Below are 19,239 nucleotides of genomic sequence, written 5' to 3'. Positions count from 1 at the left end.
ACATTTTGCAACTGATAGTTTGTGCAAATCTCATGGCAAAATAGGTAGACTAGCCACAACGTATGATTTAAACTAGAGTAAGGAGACTCGCCGTGAGTCGAGCAAGTCATCCAAGTTGGTGAGTCGAGTTAGCTTAGCTGGGTCACAATTACTTGTGACCCTGACTCGGCGGGTCAACTAGGTTGACTCGCCTAACTTAGCTGACTCACCTGGCTGACTTGGTTGACTCAATTGACCCGTCTGATTTTTAATTTATGTTTTCAAAGTTTTCTTATTACATCTAAAATTTACCTTTGTACTTATGTAATTGATGTATGTTATGTATGTGATCAAATTACCTTTTATTTCATGATGTTATTGGGTCTTTAAGTTTTATTCAATAATGGGTGCATAAAATTTCTTTAAATCCTAGAAAATGTTTAAATTTCAAGGGTTTTGTCACTTTGCCGAGTCACTGTTGAGTCACAGGTGAGTCCAAGCTAGGTCATGAGTTGAGTTACCCTTGCTGGGTCCAAGTCTCGTTACTTTGATTGAAACTCTCTCCTTTTGCAAAATAGGTAGACCAACCACAACGTATGAGACAAACTCTCTCCCACCTTAAAGGGAAGGCTCCCCCTTCTCATCGTTCCTTAGATCAACTCAATGTAAGCAAGAGGTCGAGAGATTTTGTAAGGGGTGTTACCAATATTCTTTTCTCTCATCTTTTAGGAAAAAATCCACTTGCCTGTGGGGAGTGAGTAATGGGCAAGATTTAATGTCTAACTACACCTATCTAATAGTTGGAAACGGTGATACTGATAAACCAACACCAACTTAAAGGCTGATTGAAAGTGCACCGGTTTGGCTCTAAGTCCTGTTTTTATCTATTTTCTAAGAAAAACCTCTAACATTGGGGCAAAAAGACTTCCAAAAGTAGGGAAATTCTAATTATTTTCGTGAATTTGAGATGATAACACAAGCTACAGTCAAAGCTTCTAGTTTATATATTATCACAGTTGCTCCCAGTCAAAGCTTTAGCTCCGATTGTTTCTTAACTCACTATGTATTAAACACACAATAACAACCTGAATCAAAGATAATAGACACAAAATACAATCCATTTACATGCAATTTTTCGTTTTTGGAGTTTGGAAGTTTTTTAGTATTCGCAATAAGAGGATTTTAAACTTATTTAAAGACAAAATGCAAAAGACAAGGGTTGCATTTGAACAAATGGACAAAAACAAGCCAAATAATGCAATATCGTAGCAAAACAAGGAAGAAATACAAACAAAGTTGAATCCTACTTGGAGCTCAATGAGCCAAAAATGGAGAGAGAAGAAGTTTAGATGAACAAGTCTTCTCCAAAATTGGGTTCTCCAAGTGCAAACACATGCAACAACAAAGAGTGTTTGAAAAATTCAATGTTTCAATGCAAATCATGGCCTCCAAGGGCAAATGCATGTGCATGAAAGACCAAAATGCTGTTGCAATCTTCTTCCTTCCAACGTTTTTGGTGTGAATCAGACTTAGAATGCCCAATAGCACGGGTGCTTTTGCTTCAAAATGCCAAAACGTGGTCTTCAAGATCATTTACATGCAAAACGTTTTTGGAAAATGCATGTATTTGGGCATTTTTGGTGAAAAATGTGCATTAGAAATGCATTTCCATGAGGCGTTTTTGGCATCAAGGAAGAAAAAGTGGTCTACAGGAGCATTTGCTTTAATCCAAAAGCATAACATAAAGTGGTCTATAGTAACTTAAACACATAACATAAAGTGGTCTACAGTAACTTAAACACATAACATAAAGTGAACTAAGCTATATTAGACTCCACTTTTTGGGCACTTAAATGTTCATATCTTTTGACTAATAACCTTGATTAAGTTCTGAAGTATACCAGATTGAAGGGAAAAGCAAAAGCAAGAGATTGAAGGAAACAAAAAGACCAAAACCAACTAAACAAGCACTCAAAATAAAAAAAAGGGACATTGAAGGCCAAAAAAATCAAGCATAGGCTTACAAATGAGAAAACGAAAAGGACTTGACGAACACCTTTAGTAAAAGAATTCACTATGCAAATTGGGAACATTTGGTTGGTCAATTTTGGCCAATTAAATAGTGAATTATCTTAGAGAGATGTGAAACATAGTTGGAAAAGTTTCGTATTGTTACCTCCATTTCGTTGTGACAAAATGCAAGACAACAGGGTGTATTGTGATGTTTGTTTTTGCTCTAGGATTGCTTGGGGATAATTAATATTAGGGAGGGCGAACTGTAATGTTCGCATTCTTTCGAGCATCAAAGTTTGAGGTATTAGCCTTTATTGTGATACTCATAGGCTAATTATTGTGGATAGAGGGTCTTTTGAGGTAGAGGCTTGATTATGGGAGGGTCTTGTCTTCTTCACAATTTAGTATGATCCAGTGTGGTCTTCATTTGACTCCAATTGGACTTTGTTTGAGCTCAGTTTAATGTACTTACTATTTATGGGAAGTCCAGTGATGATTGAGAGGGACACTTTCTATTTTCATAAAGTACATTTGGTCACATGGGGAAATAATAAGTGTGATTTGTTTTAGACGCTATGTTAAAAGGATATGCATTTTGGGATTATGTTAAAAGGATTTCTTTTGGTCGCCAAATTATTATTAAATCATTAAAGGGCTATTTAAGATATAATTTAACTTCGGAGGGTTGAGTCATTAATGAAAGAGGCCATTTATTTAATTAATTCATAGAAGCCTATGCCAAGGTATTAATTTAAAGGTACATGGAGTAATTATATTTCAAAATTCAAATATGCAACCAAAAAGAAAAATTTTCTTTTAAGTGAAAAGTGTATGGAAAAAGCTATTAGCCATTGGTGCGTTGTAGAAGATTTTTTCCTTAATTTTTATAAAAGCAAGCCTCTAGATTTGATTTATTCATCCTATTGCATTTTGATATTTACTGTTGAGAAGTATCCAAGGGTTTGAACGTTTTTGCTAAGGAGAGAGTGGTGAAATCTTTTGTTGGAGTTTGCACTTTGAGTTGGTGAACAACCTTACTTGAACCATCAAATGTGGGGAGAGTAATTTTAATCTTTGTTGCAAATCATGGCTGGGTTGTATTGATGTGAGTTTTGTGACCACCTTAATGTGCAGGATAATAGACTAAGTATTGTACCCTTTCTTGAATTGGGAAACCTTAGTTGCTAAGCAATTAGACTTGTGATCAACTAAGATGACCCTAAGGCTTACAATGTGTATGAGAAGCTTTGTTGTTGGATGAATTCAGTTAAAGGATGTGATATACGGTTAATCATGCAAGGGCTCACACTAATCCTCTTGGATTTATCATTTCTTTTCCTCAATGGGTGGAACTTGGAACATTGACTTGACTTCAAATAAATGACAAAAGGGATGAAGGGTTTAGAGAAGTCTACGCTATTCCTAAGGACAGTGATATCGATGGATGGTGCTTAGATGAGTGAGCTCCTATAAGTAAGCTTTGTTTCACCAAATGAAACAACTACACAAAGATGATGCAATCTCCAAAGGGAATGTGAAGCATTCTGTGATCATTCATCCAAATACCAAAGGGCTCAGTCCAAATGAACATCTACAATTGAACTTAATATTAGACCAACCTTACACTGTGACTTGCAATCAACAAGAAACAGAAGATATGGACACAAAATTCATTATTCACCTTCACATTTCTCCATTATAATCAATAAACATCAACTTAGAGAAGTAGAAACCATGCAATTATTGAAAAAACACACAAAGATCCACCATGTCTTCAATGGAGATTGTATATTAGCCTCAACATAGTCTTGGCACCAATTTCTTTTCTCCTACTCTACTTCTACTTCTTGTCTAATCTCACTAACTCACTTTGTCTCTCTAATCTCTTACAAATGAGAAGGCCTAGCCTTTTATAGACTTCTTAGTTACAATGAAGAGCATATATTGAGTTGAATCAATGACTAATATATTTCTATGGAAACCCTAATTATGGTTGTTACAACATCCGCTTACAAATATTTAATGTCATGAAATGAGAAAATTACATTTCTTTGGAATACATAGCCTTTTTGGAATGAACTAGTGAGAAAATTCATTACTGTAATGCATTAAATGCTTTCCACGTCTACTTGTGGATGAATTTGATTGGATGAACTTGGACATGTCGAATTGCAATAACTTGATTGGTGGAAGGTGAATGGGTGCCACCTTAAGATGCATGTCTTGTTATCTTTATTTCAACTGAACTTGTTCATCATTATAAAGAAGTCTCTACATCTCTAACATATCTCCTGATACTCAACTTAATTACTTTTGAGTATTCTTTATCAGGGATAGTGGTGCATAATTTAGTCTCTCCTGGTTGTATAAATGAGGGACCAGTAGCATATATATCTTTGCACATCTGTCTATAGAATGGTCAACGAGAAACATGGAATGGTATACCATCAGCAAAAAGAAATCTGCCAATGGACTTTTCAGCTTTCTCTTTTCCTTGTATGTTAAATAATTCAACCACATTTGTATCTCTCTTGGCCTTTCCCTTCCCTTTACTAGTAGTGCTAGCGGGAGTGGAGTGGGTGTCGTACTTATCTGATTCCTTGCTTTTAATGTCTCCCCCTCCATATGCAACCTATTGGCCTCAAGTTTTTCTTCAGTTGTAGTTATTTTTCAACCTTTCACCCCTTGCCCACGTATCCATTGAAAATGACAATACATTTTGTGTAGCTCCCAAAATAATGAATCTTACATATATGGCACTCCCATCCCTACTACCCCCCGAATGTTTCTTCTTATTGTTTTCTACTTTTTTGGCAAATTGTAGGAGAGGTTTCTTAGGGTTTGTATGGGCCTTTGGCATATTTTTTGAGGGCTTTGGAAGGGCACTCAAATGTATTGGGCATTGCATCTTCCATAGGGACATCTATATCAGCTGAAGAATCATCCATAGCTGCCCTAGGTCTTTTTATTGGTTTTTGTAAATGTGACACTTGAGTTTCTTGCATGGCAACATCCATGCTATCACTACTTCCATTACCCTTGCTGCTGCTCATGTTTTTGGATTTTGTAATGTATTATACTGCTGCAAGTTATGGAAAAAAAACATTTCAATGTTTCATTCAACATGCCCTCTCTATCTGATGAAATAAAATAAAAAATGACAAAAAATATCAATAAAGTTTGAATCAAACAAAAAGAAAACAAAATACATACCTGGAATGAAGAAGAAATGAAGGCAAAACCCTTTCTTGTGCCTCCAAAATGCACTGCTCTCTTGCTGCTGCTGCTGTTTTCCTCTTCCTCTTCATCTTCACAACTAGCAAATAACTCCAAATGAAGAAAATACTATATAGCAGTAAAGTGTTTTAACAATAGAATAGAGGGCCACCCTGCAGAATAATTAGAAGCAAGGTGGGCCCCTACTAATCTATGGGAACAACTACCTTAGAATAGTAGGGGCCCTATGCATGCACACTGCCATTATTTATGGCAGCAGGGTGACCCCAGCCCCCTAAGGGCCAGGGCGGGTGGGAGTCTTGTTTTTTTAAGCCAAAACAGGGTTTAATTTTTTTATCATACCCCAACATCCTTGTGCAGCTTGCGCGGAGAGGTGAGATAAATTAAAAACAATTATTTTTGCATTTTTTTAAACTGCCACCATTTTGGGAAAAAGGGGATGGGAATTTGTATCATGGACGGAAATGGAGTCCACAGTACGGATTTCCACACCCTCATTTCCTGTTGATTTTGAAACGCGTTTTGGGGACAGTAACCAAAATTGCCGTTTCGGCACGACACAAGGGATGTCAAAAAAGAATACCCACATCCTAGTTTCATATGGCAAATAACCCAGGGTACGTGTCCCCGTGGAACACAGGTCTGGTCCATAGAGGTTTTGTTTAGAAATTTCATCTTGGTAAATCTATATAAGGAGATTACGTCTCCTTTTGTAATTACTCGTTTATGAATAATGAATTACTGTTATAGGAAAATGAAGGAATGAGAAAGTAATGAAAAGGGAAGGGCACATAAAAGAGTCCTTTTTCTCACAAAAAATCCTTGCTTGAAATCCCAGGAACCTTCCTTGCAAAAATCAGCATCCTCATAATGGTTTTTGATTCCTCTGTTACTGTCTCTAGCCCATAGAGGTTTCTAGAGTAAAAGTAATTTTCACATTCTTGAGATTAAGTGATTTTTATGCTACAGATACATTGTAATTTATCAAAATTTTCTTGATGCCCTTGAATTCTGGGCAAGCAAATGAACTGTGCTGGTGGTTCTTTCAAGAAATGTGAGAGAAAAAAGTACCTTCTATTGTAAACAATAATTAGAGCAGAACTCAAATTGCAGCAGACATGTATTATCAAAGTAGTTAGGAAGAATGTTTAGGAAACACCTCCTTCTGGAAAGTCCTTGGAAATAGGAGCAGATCCTTTATGCAATTTCCTGTAAACTATTCTCATAATTTATAGTTCACTTTACACCTTTTTGACAGACTGCTGGAGAAGTGGCCACTCGTTGAAGTTTTTAAATAGTCACGCTAAAACATGGTGACAAGGGATTCAAGATTTATTTTTAAATTACAGTAAATGTACCTAGAGGCACCTGTATTTAAGCTGCTTATACTAGCTTTGTAAAATGAAAACAGCATTTTCAGATTTTAAGTACTTCAATTTTTTAAAAATATGAACTGTTATCCACAAATTTAAATAAAAAAAGGAGGTTGTGTTATTAACTCTTTTGTATAATCAGTCAGATAAATAGATGTTTAAGCACAGTGCCTTGAACTGCTGACTTTTGGGGGGATTGTTATGATATTTTTTTGCATCATCATTTGTTGTTCATAACTTCAAACCACTAGGAAGATATTCATTTTCCAGGTACAAGCATAGGTGGACCTAAAATAGAAATGTGCTTAGATCAGCTGTTTCATGTTATTTAGTGGTTTGCTAACTTTTGGGTTCAGAGTGCTGAAATAAGATCTCCATGCAACGAGTATTCTCTATGTTTTAGATTTTGAGTGCTGCAGAAGCTTGACAATGCCTTCATTTGTACCATGTCTATTGTGTGTTAACTACTTTGTTTACCATGCTCACTCTGTTTGATTATGCTAAAACAAGGAAAAGTTGAATGAACCCCATATAGTTTCATTATTTTGAAACAAGTTGTTTGTTGTTTGTCGTTTGTTCAGGTCCGAGATTATCGCAAAGGTTCGCCAACTTCAGGTGATTCTGTCACTTCTGGAGAAGGATATCCAGTAGTTCATAAAGTTCTTCTGCGCCCTACCATGGAGAATATTGTAAAGGATATTTCTTCTATGGCAGAATCCTGGGCCTACAGTGATCTTATGGTTAGTGATTAAACTATTGGGATCAAATTTGAAACTTGTAGTAGCACTCAGGAAAAACCTAGTATTGTTTAACCTTGCTTTGTGCTTTTAGGAAATTGAGTCAAGAATATTGAAGGCAGTGCAACCAAAAATTTGTTTGGATCCTGCACCAATGCTGGAGAGGCTATGTGAGAACTCCAACTCAAACAAGGTAAAAGTGTGCTTCATTTTTCTTACTTCTTGTCAGTATTATGATATTTTTTCTGTTCATTATGTTCAATAGCTTCTAATGCCATGGTGTATTCTGCAGTCATATACACCTAGAAATATTCCAGTAGTTGTAATCATAATCGGCCATTCATAAATGGCTCCTAATATGCTTTGGCTTCATGAAGATTGGCTATTACAAGGTTAATAGTATTTTTTCGCTGGTGTCTTTGTTTTGAAGCTCAACTTGGGATTACCTTTGTCACGACGTGAACAAAAGCAAAAAGGACGTTTTCCTTTGGTCAAGGCGATATCTAACAATCTATCTCATGACAAAAAAGTTCCTATTGAAGGAAACATTGAGAAGGCAATGGTTCAGACTAGAATTCCTGGAGCAACTTCTGCATTTGAAGGCTCCAGCATTTCTTGCGGTCAAGAGAATTCTGCTCCTCCTACAGCTGATATTTCTAGCAGTATAGCCACTCAACCTAGAATTCAAATAGAATCCAGGCAAGACTTGTCCAGGCTTGGAGTACAGGGACCATCAAATTCATTAACACTGCAAAGTGGACTTAATCGCTCTAGAATTTTGCCTGCTCTGGGAAACCTATCTCCACCAGTCACTTCCACAAGCCTTGCGTCGGCTTCTATGCTAGATTGGACCAACACTGTAGATGCTAGAAATATGTACGTACCCATGCTGAGTAAGAGGGAACGAGATTTAGCTCCAGCAAACAAGGCAGATTTAAAAAAACCAAAGCAAGAGCAGGTGTTTATGGATAAATTTCAACAGCAGAATGCAGGGCCAAATTTTGATACAAAACCTACCAGGGATCAACAAAGGAAGGATATGCCTATGCAACAAAATCAAAATAATGAATCCATGTATATTTCTGAGACGTCTGTTCATAGGCCGTCTCAACAGGTCACCCCAGATGATGGTCAACTAGTTACAGGTGGTGCAGTATCTGCACAAGATCCAAAGCTTTCATCTAACATTGATCCAAGGAGTGCAGCAGTATTTAAGGTCAAAGAAGAACATCTAGAATTTGAGCGGGGCCAGATTGGTATTGATAGAGAAAGCCAAGGATTTGGTAGAAGTAATGACACACAACATCTGATGGAAGTTGATAATAACCTGTCAGGCTTAACACAAATATCATCTCAATGCTTTCCACAGCAACCATACAGTAAGCCATCTTTCCAGTGGCAGCCTCCTCTTGGCCAAGCAGGTGAAAAGGATCAAAAAAGGGACGAGCTGTTAATGAAAAGGAAACTGGTACAAAGTCCCAGGGATATCGGGGGAGTTGGGAGAAGGGTATTGCAATCTCCACCATTAACAAAATTGGGGGAGTTGTCGCCTCTGATATCCACAACTGTTACTAGTACTTCTCTTGGACCATGTAACAATATGGCAGCATCTGTAGGACAACAGAAGGAGAAATCACTTGGAGTATCAACTGTATCAAATGCAGCTACTTCGGCCAGTTCAATTCAGATTGATTCACAACATCAACAGGCTCAGCAATCCATGTCATTTAGTAGACACAGATCTACCTCTCTTTCTAAGCAACCCTCTGCAAGTGGAGTTGCATCACCAGGAAGTGTTACAAATTCAATGGCACCATCTAATGTTAACAGTCCATCGACTGGCACAGCACCTTTGCCTAGTTCAATAACCAAACCAGATCAATCTAGTGTCAGCCAGGATCAAAGCAAGCAACTTGAGAATATATCAACATTGGTGTCAGTGATTCAAAAGTATGTTGTTTCCTTGCATCGATTTTTCCTTACAGGATTATAGGAAAGGATGTTGTGGTTTCTCTGTAGTAACTCTACTGTTTATGTTTAATAATCTTAAATTCGTAATTGTCTTTCCTGCTTTTCTTGCTTTCATGCAAATTTTATTAAGATTTATTTGATAGCTCTTTGGTAGTGTAAGTTGTGGGAAGGAGAATGTGCCTCATATTTCAAAAGAGTCAGTGCCAACCAGATCGTGTAGAAATAACGAAGTGTTCTAACTGGCCTTTAAAGTACAGCTTTTGTTTCTTATTGTAGCAAAATGCTATTAGGGGGTTTATCCTTAATACATCTTTCGCAATGAAAGTCCATAGTTAAATATAAAGCAGATTGTCATTGTAGCAGTTCGGATAGGACGCATGTTATGCTAGCTCATCTGCTGCTACATTTCCATCTAACAGTGCACAGTTTCTGTTTATCATAATTTTGTTACTGGATCAGAATGTTTCCTGTTTGCTTATCAGGATATTACAAATTGATGGTATAATTGATGAACACTCTTTCAATTTAAATGTCTTTCTATTTTTGTCTTAGAATGTCAGAGGGTCACAACTACATTTTGGGGACTGGTTCCTACAAAATGGAGAGTGACTGATCCTTTTGTGTGCGGGAACTATTGATTGCACGACAAATATTCTTGGAGACGGTAAATTTGATTTAGAGCGAAGAGAATATTGACCTCATGTCATGCTTAAAGTCTGGACATGTCTTTGAAAACATTCTTGTAATGATTCAAAGCAGATGGAGCTAGTGAGTTGGCAATTCAGAAAATTTGAAGACCTTAGGTTAAGATGGGCTAGAATTGGGGCTGTGTGCATTGAATTATGCAATTGCAAGGGGATGCTTTGTCCAAATTTGAACCTATTTAGGGCCTACATGTTTCACATTTGTTCCCCTTGCTGGCTATGCCTATTTGACCTTCACCCTCCATCCCCCTCCCCTTGCTTTCCCCTCTCATGGACCTCTCCTGGCCATCAATATTTGTTGAACCATAATCTATTCTTGATTGTGCGTCTTTGCCTTTTTTACCTTATGTCCAATTTTCACTCTCCTCCCTTCACTCCTGCTGCCTTGTTTGAGTATCCTTCTAATGACCTTGGGGGGCAGGATATAAGTCTTTCTCGCACATGGTCTATCTATGGGTCTTCATCTTGTTTGTTCGAAAAGTTTTTGTTCTACGATGTTTGTAAATCTATGCATTAGAGACTTTGTTTTAACATTGCCCATGACCTTCTCTCCACTTTTACCACCCTTAGGGACTATGTGTATCTCCGTGTGTGTAATAAACACATATTTTTTGTGTTGTGGTGAATGGTACCCTTTGTTGCTCTTCATCACTTCTCCACAGTATTTTGGAATACCTTCCAAGGAACTGCATCACTGTTCACATTGCCTCATTTTCTTGAGTCTTCAGTGTCAATTCTTTATAATGTCCCTTGTCATCCTATCTTTAGAGAACCCTTTATTCCTGTCCATCACTTCTTTTCTAAAAGTCATATCTAATGAGCAAGGTTGATTGTGAGAGGCTCCAAGTTGTGTTTCTCAAACATTGATATGTTAACTTAGATTGGTATACCATACAGTAGTCATCAACATACAGATTTATGGAAAGGAAACTTATGCTTATGCACTTTGGCAATCAAATATACAAAACCTGGAATGGAAAATGAGAGCAGCAACCATCACAAAAGAAGTTACATGGATTTTACTTTGGAGAACCCAGTTTCTGGGGGAACAACAACAGAATGATGTAAATCGAATTACATCCACTATTTTCAATGACAAATACAATTTAGGCCTCTTGGGCACAAGCTACCCCAAAAGCCAAGTTCAGCTCCTAAAATCATACATCAATCTCTTACATTCTTCTGAGTTGGTTTATCTAAATATTGTATATGGTTCACTTGTAATCTATGGACCCTCTTGGAATTTACTTCCGATTTCTTCTGTGTTGCTTTTATTAAAATAATATTGTAATATTGATATAATGGTCATCTTGCTACATATAATATTGATATAATGGTCATCTTACTACATATTTAGAAATGTCCTCTTATGCTTTTTATCTTTATTTTGTTTTAGGAAGTTTCTTTTATATCTTTCGTGTTTCTGTTCTCTGTCATTTTCATGATTGACAGATTATTTTGTATTATCAATTTAAGGAGTCTTCATCTCCTTTGGTAATAATGAATTATCAATTATTATTGCATGGTATTAGAGCAGGTTAAGTTTTTTTGGTGAATTTTCTTAATTTGTTTTTTGGGTATCTATGTGGCACTTTTTCTTAAATTTTGTTTTGCGTTTTACTGTAAAAAATTGGTTTGCTGTTGGAAATCTCAGGATTCATTTTCGCAAGGGTTTCCAACAAGGAAAATTGCAGGAAGTTATTTTCAGAAGGCGTTTTTAGTGGACATTTTTGCAGACATTTTCAAGGGCTTCTATTTGTGCAGTATTTGAAGCGTTTCATGCAAATTTTTATTTATTGTCGCACAATGTTTTTTTTTCTGTTCAGACCCGCGCTTCTGAGATTTACACGTATGTTTTGGCGCCGTTTCAGAGTATTTCACGGCAACTAGTGCAAGTAAATTTTTCTCTACCATTTTCTCAGAATCATGAATAATCCATGCAACCTATTTTGTGTGCTGCGTTTTGGTATCTATGTGGAATTTTTTCGTAAATCAAAACGGTAATCAGATGATCAGTCTTTAAAGCTGATTTGACCAACTCATAGTAGTCATCACTGGGTAGGTTTTATAACACCTAATGCCTCAGAGGTTTGTCCTCGTAGTAGAAATAGAAGATAGATGCCCTCATCTGCTACTCTGTTCTACTTTGATATATTCAATGCCGAAATCATACTCATTTAGAAACTTTATCCATTGTCTCTATGACAGGGAGGCCTAGAAGTTTACACTCCTTTGATTCTTTCAATGATCGAAAACCACTGTTGCATTCTATTTCCTCGACAAGGCATGAATCATCATGGTTTGGACTCTTTTCCTAATGGTCACAATCTCCTACAAACTCTGCCCTAGGGCCTTCCCATACCAATTCCAACTAGAACTTCTCACCATCAAGGAATAGTTCATTGGTTTGCACAACTCTTCATCTATAGTGTTCATAGGTCAGCAAGGAGTGGAATGACCTTTAACAATCCTCTTTAGTTTCAGTTCAACTAAACTTGCCATCTTCTTGAAGACAATCCTTATCGAGTTCATAAATGGGCTTAGTAGAACTAATAGGAATGAGCTCCAATTAGGCATAGGTTTTCAATTTTTGAAGGATAACTCAAAAGTTTTCCAAAAGACTGTCAAAATCAATGATCATTCCAAATACCCTTTTGGAAGATCTTTAAGACTTTCTAGGTTTTAGGTTGGTACTCTCTGTTCAATGCCCTATTCCCAATTTGGGTCTAGTTAAGCCAAAGAAGGCTTGAAATTGATTTTCTTGGCACAATATAGGCAAAATGGATTCAAATGTTTTTGTGGTCTTTAACACGACCTCTCCTATCTTCATTTCACCCTTTCTCAACATTTCCATCAACCTAACATTCCACTTTTTCAACTTATTCTGTCTGCTATGCAAAGTTTCCTTGCTAGGCACTCTATTTGCTCGCCTAGGGCTTGCTTGCAAAATTAGCAAATGAGCATTCTTTGCAAACTACCACTTGCAACTTAAAGTACATTGCCCCTACTATAATCCCTCCAAGGGTTGTGAAATTCTCGTGGTTAGATTTCAAGATAGGGGCATTTTTAGTTACAAACCTTAAGATTGCCAGTGAAGTGCAACTTCAAGTTTGATTTTGAATTAACAGGCCATAACTCCAAATCAATGGAATTTTTTTTAGAAGAATGAAGAACTCAATGAAATCTAACTATTTACAACAAAAGAAAGTACTATTCAGTCCAAATTATAAAGGATGCTCAAGTTGCAATGGATTGTACAGAAAATGTAAGAAATATCACCATATTCAAAATTACAAGCAATGCTTCTTTTGATCTCCAACGTTAGTAGAATCAATCCTGGGTCCATATATAGTCCTAAACATTTTCTAATTGAATGGAAGTGTCCATAACTGATTTCACACCGAAATGCACAATGTTGTACTCTTGCTTGAGCAACATTGAAAATGTTGCAAAGTTGTCATGCAACTTTTGTCAACTTTGCTTCCCTAATTGCAACCTTGTTACCTCTTGATGCAATGTTGATTCTAATGACTCCTAAGCCCTTGCTAAATCAAAATTGACTCAATCTACCCTTGGTAGCTCTAAAATAGGGTAAGTGTCATACTTTGACAACTATGACAAGTTTTGTCCTAACTGGCTTAAACATGACAAGAAGACATTTGAACTTAACCAAAACATCCTAATGGGCTTTTCACTTGCCCTTATTACATTCAAGACTCCATTTAGGGTATCCAAGGAAAAATTTAGGGTTTATATTCCCAAAACATTAGGTGCTCCTGCACCATTCTCCCAAGGTAAAAATAACTAAAGTCGCAAGAGGTGAAAAGAGTGAATTATCAATGCCTAACTTCTTTAAGTCAGATTCTTGTAGCCATGTAGCTTCAGCCTCGGGTAAACCCTTCCATTTGATAAGATAATCTATGTAGACTTGATTCCGAGTCTTCTTAGCAGCTCTAGAATCGAATACCTATTCAGCCCGTGTTTTTGTTTGGGTAGACAATTGTTATAGTTCAGGTTCAATATCCACAACAATAGAAGCCATAGTGTTGTCCACTAGATAAGGTCCCTTATAGGGTATCATATCTGATACATCAAAGATTGATGATAATCGTATGTGTGTAGGAAGATTGATTTTGTATGCATTAGTTCCTTACTTTTCTAAGATTTCACATGGTCCTATTCTTCTCACTTTCAATTTACTTTGAGGCTCCTTAGGTAATCTATCTTTGTTCAAATTTGCCATTACAAGTTCTCCAAGTTGGAATTGTATGTCCCTCTTTTTGGGTTTAGCTCTATCCGTAATCTTTTGAGTATTTTCCACTAGTGTCTACTTCATTTGTTCATGTACTTGTTGCATCACTCTAGCAAAGTCTTCAGCATACCCGCTTCTTTTATCTAATTCTAATAAATCCCTAAGTTCCATTACTCCCCTAGGGTGTAGTCCATACATCACTCCAAAGTGACTCCTTCCTATACTTCTATTTACTGTATCATTATAGGAAAACTCTACTTGATGAATTACTTGATCCCATGACTGACCATGAGCTTTGGTTAAGCATCTCAGAAGGGTCCCTAGGGTTCTATTGACCACTTTATTCTGGCCATGTGGATGGTATGCAGACCCAAAAGACAACTTGGTTCCCAACCTTCTCCATAAGGTTTTCCAAAAATGTCCAATGGATTTGGAGTTCCTATCTGAGACTATACTAAGAGGTAGTCCATGAATCCTTATGAGTTCCTTGAAGAATAGATTAGCAATCTGAGAATCATCGTTTGTTACCTTGCATGGAATAAAATGGGCCATCTTGCCAAACCTATCAACCACAACATAAACACTATCATACTCATTTTTGGTCTTGGGCAACCCAACTAGAAAATCCATACTGACACATTCCCATGGCCTATTAGAAATGGGTAAAGGTTGATAAAGCCCTGCATTGGTGGATGTCCCCTTTGCTCTTTGGTAGATTGTGCAACTCTCCACATACCTTCTGACATCTCTTTGCATCTTTGGCTAGTAGGAGTACCTTTGTACTAACTCTAAGGTGTTGTTGAGACCAAAATGTCCCCCCAAATTACCATTGTGTTTTTCTTGGATCACATTCTCCCTCATAGATCTTCTAGGCACAAAGAGTTGTCCACCTCTAAATAATAGACCATTCTGCAAAGTGTGGTTAGAGTAGTCACTATGAAAATGATTCTCAAATGAGTCACATACCTTGTAGGCTTCAGAGAAGTCATCATCCTTTTTATACAGCTTCTTAAAGCTTTCAATGCCAATACTTTTCAATCAATTCTTCTGAATAATCTATAGACTTCTTAGGGCACTAACAACCTTATTGGTTTGTACCTTCTTATGTTTGATTGTAAAGGTTTAAGCATGCAGATACTCCACCCATTTCATGTGTCTGTGATTGAGCTTGTCTTGAGAATTCGGGAAGCTAAGTGCGTGGTTGCCAATATAGACCACAAATTCTTTGGTTAACAAGTAGTGCCTCCACCTTAGTGCTTGGATTAGTGCATATAACTCCAAATCATAGGAGGAATACCTTCTTTTTGAAGTATTGAGCTTTTCACTAGAGAAGGTTATTGGTTTGGCTTCTCGGCTTAAGACTTCTATTGCTATATTGCTAGCATCACACTCTATAGTGAATAACTTATCAAAGCTTGGTAAGACCAATATTGTTGGAGTAGCCACCTTATGTTTCAAACCCCTTATCTGCAACTTCTGTCCATTGGAACCTAGTCTTCATTCCTCCTTTGATTGTGTCCAAGATAGGTGAACACATCTCATTGAAATTCGTAATGAATTTCCTACAAAATTGTGCTAAGCCATGGAAACTCCTTGCATCACTTGCAGACTTAGAAGGGGGGCAATTCAATACTGCTTCCACCTTAGAGGATCCATCTTGAGATTGCCTTTAGAGACCACAAAGCCAAGATACACCAACTCCTACTTCACAAATTCACACTTTTTCAAGGTTTACGGTTAGTTTTTCATCATGCAATTTCCTCAATACAATTTTCAAATGTCTAAGATGATCTTCTTTTGTTTTGCTAAAAGTCAAGATGTCATCTAAATATGCTACCACAAATTTACCGGTGTAGTCTTTTAAGACCTCATTCATAAGCCTCATAAATGTTCTATTCATAAGCCTCATAAATGTTCTAAGAGCATTGTCAGCCCAAATGACATGACAAGCCATTCATAAAGTCCTATGGTTTTGAATGTTGTCTTCCACTCACCACCCTCCTTAATCCTGATTTGGTGGTAACCACTCTTAAGATCAATCTTGGTAAAATATTGAGCACCTGCTAAATAGTCCATAAGGTCTTCAATTCTAGGTATAGGGAATTTGTATCTGATTGTAATCCTATTAATTGCTCTTGAGTCTGTGCATAATCTCCACGTACCCCCCTTCTTAGGTGCTAACATTGTGGGTATTGCACAAGGACTTATACTCTTCCTAATTAACCCACTGTCTAATAGCTCTTGGGCTTGTTTGGCCAGTTCTTCATTCTATTGTGGTGTCATCTTATAAGCTGCCTTGTTTGGCAAAGGAGCCCCTAGTATGAAGTCAATTTGATGTCTAATAGCTCTTTTTGGTGGAATAGTGTTTAGAGCTCCATTACTCACTATATCTTTATACTGATCTAGTGGGGTTTGTACATCTATAGGGATCTTTTATTTCTTCTCATTTCCCTTCTCTTTAGCTTTCAATAGTAAGGCAAAACCTACTCCATCTGCCTCTTTTAGGGTATTAAAAAACTTCTCCCCTACTAGCAACACAAGAGGTCTTGTGGGCTTAACATCTTACACATCTCCTAGGAACTGAATCTTTAGGTGACCCCATTGTTTTGAAAAGAGTATGAATTTTTGTCACCATCATGGAGTGCCTTATTGTCAAATTGCCATGGTCTACCTAGAAGTAGGTGGTAGGCATCCATGGGCAAGACATCACAAAAAAATTTGTCCTTACATCCCCCTATGATAAACTCTACCGAAGCTTGTTCTTTAACCAATACATGCTGCCCTTTGTTTAGCCAAGTAACCTAATAAGGATTTCCACGAGGGATTTTATCTAGTTTCAATTTCTCAACTCTTTAGATACGATTTTATTAGTTGAACCTGAATCTATAACAACTTTACATACCTTGCCTGGCATCTTGCAATTTGTTCTGAATAGGGACCTCCTTTGACTTGTATCCTCTTTGATTGCTTCTTTGGGCAGTCTCCTCCTCACCACAAAGGTTCTCTCCAAGTCCAACTAGACTTTAGCTGACTTCACACTAGCTGCATCTTCTTGTACAGAATGAATTCTCCATTCCTCCCCTTGGGATGTAGAAGTCCTCTCAGGGTATCTATAGGCATGATATCTTAACTGGTTATAATTTTAGCACTTCATTGTGGAAAAATGAGATCCTCTACTTGATCCTCTAGTCCTTCCTCTTCCATTAGGCCCCCTACCTCTGTAGCTTCTTCTGTTACCGGAGTCCCCACTTTTCTTCAATGGTTTAGACTCCTCTTGGAACCTTTGGCCTGCACTTCTCCCTCCATAGCCACCTCTGTGACCTATATGATCTTTACCTCTGCCCTTGTTTCCTTGCTCCTCCCTCTTTTTGTTCTTTTATTCTATCTTTAGTGCCAACTAATAGCACATATGGACTGTAGTAGGGCTAAACAAACTGATCTCCTCGTAGATGTTCCATCTCAATCCATTCAAATACCTAGCTACCTTCACACTTTCATCCTCTACAGTACTTGACCTCAAACACAAATTTTGAAAACCCTCTGTGCATGCACCCACATCTAGGATTCTCTGCTTCAAGTTTTGCCTCTTCTTGTGTAATTGAATTTCATAATCTTCTAGTACATAGGTTTCTCTAACCTAGGAAACCACCATTTCCTTCCATGTGACAATCATGTTCTTGCTTTCTTTTACTCTCTCAACTTGCACAAACTTCCACCATGCTTAAGAAGCTCCCTTTAACTTGGACTGTGCTATCCTCACCTTTTGTGTCTTTGTAACCCCTTCACATTCAAAGTGATTCTCAAGGGCTTCAATCGAGTCCATAATAGAGATAGGGTCCATTTTCCCATTACATGCAGGGATCTACTATAGAACTTTGCCTCCCATGGCTTTGAGGGCATTTAAAAAATGGTTCTTCAGGTGGGACTAGGTCAGGTTCTGGGACTTCATCCTCCTTTGCAACTTCATTTTCTTCCTTCTTAGTTATCTTCTCTTCTTTGGTCTCCATTTTTTCAGTCTTTATTTCTACTTGTTCAAACTTATCTTTGAGCAATCAATTTCCATCCTCCTGCTCTTATACTTTCTTGGCAAGCTTTCAATTGGTCACCATACTGGTTTCCCCATCTGACTCTTCAATTGGCATGAACTGTACTCTTGCCCAAATCTTTAGGCTTTGATACCATTATGATAGGGAGGCCCTAGGAGTTTACATGTCTTCGATTCTTTTAATGATCAAAAACTACTATGCATTCTTTCTACTTTGCAAGGCATGAATCATCATGGTTTTTGCTCTTTTCCTAATGGTCATAATCTTTGGACTCTTTTCCTATTGGTCACAATCTTCTACAAACTCCGTCCTAGGGCCTCCCATACCAATTCCAACTAGAACTTCTTGCCATCAAGGTATAGTTCATTGGTTTGCACAACTCTTCGTCTGGAGTTTTCATAGGTCACAAGGAGTGGAATGACCTTTAACAATCCCATTAGTTTCAACTCAACTCAATTTGCCATATTCTTGAAGCCAATCCTTATCAAGTTCATAAATGGGCTTGGTAGACCTACTAGGAATGAACCCTAATCAGGCCTAGGTTTTCAATTTTTGAAGCATAACTCAAAAGTTTTCCTAAAGACTGCCAAAAACATTGACCATTCCAAATACCCTTTTGGAAGATCTTTAAGACTTTCTTTGTTTTAGTCTGGTACTCTTCATTCAATGCCCTATTCCCAATTTGGGTCAAGTCAAATAAGGCTTTAAATTGATTTTCTTGGCATAATATAGGCAAAATGGATTCAAATCTTTTTCTGGTCTTCCACATGACCTCTCCTATCTTCATTTCACCCTTCCTCAACATTTTCATAACCTAACATTCCACTCCTTCAACTTATTCTGTCCACTATGCAAGTTCCCTAGCCGGGCACTCTATCTGCTCACCTAGGGCTTGCTTGCAAAATTAGCAAATGAGCATTCTCTTTA

General features: G+C 37.4%; 1 protein-coding gene across 1 annotated transcript in view; it reads left to right on the top strand.

Annotated features, from left to right (window-relative positions):
* LOC149572194 (protein PHYTOCHROME-DEPENDENT LATE-FLOWERING-like) overlaps positions 1 to 19,239 on the top strand; it is a 181,615-nt gene that overhangs the window by 146,123 nt on the left and 16,253 nt on the right. The window contains exons 7-9 of the mRNA XM_089813458.1: positions 7,184 to 7,342; positions 7,434 to 7,532; positions 7,770 to 9,289. Of these exons, the coding sequence (XP_089669584.1) occupies positions 7,184 to 7,342; positions 7,434 to 7,532; positions 7,770 to 9,289 (1,778 nt within the window). The remainder of the gene's footprint in view (positions 1 to 7,183; positions 7,343 to 7,433; positions 7,533 to 7,769; positions 9,290 to 19,239) is intronic.

The sequence above is a fragment of the Cupressus sempervirens genome, chromosome 2 (assembly GCF_028749045.1).
Source record: "Cupressus sempervirens isolate cs-2001-9-10 chromosome 2, ASM2874904v1, whole genome shotgun sequence".
NCBI lineage: Eukaryota > Viridiplantae > Streptophyta > Pinopsida > Cupressales > Cupressaceae > Cupressus > Cupressus sempervirens.
This window is presented reverse-complemented; position numbering and strand designations above follow the sequence as displayed.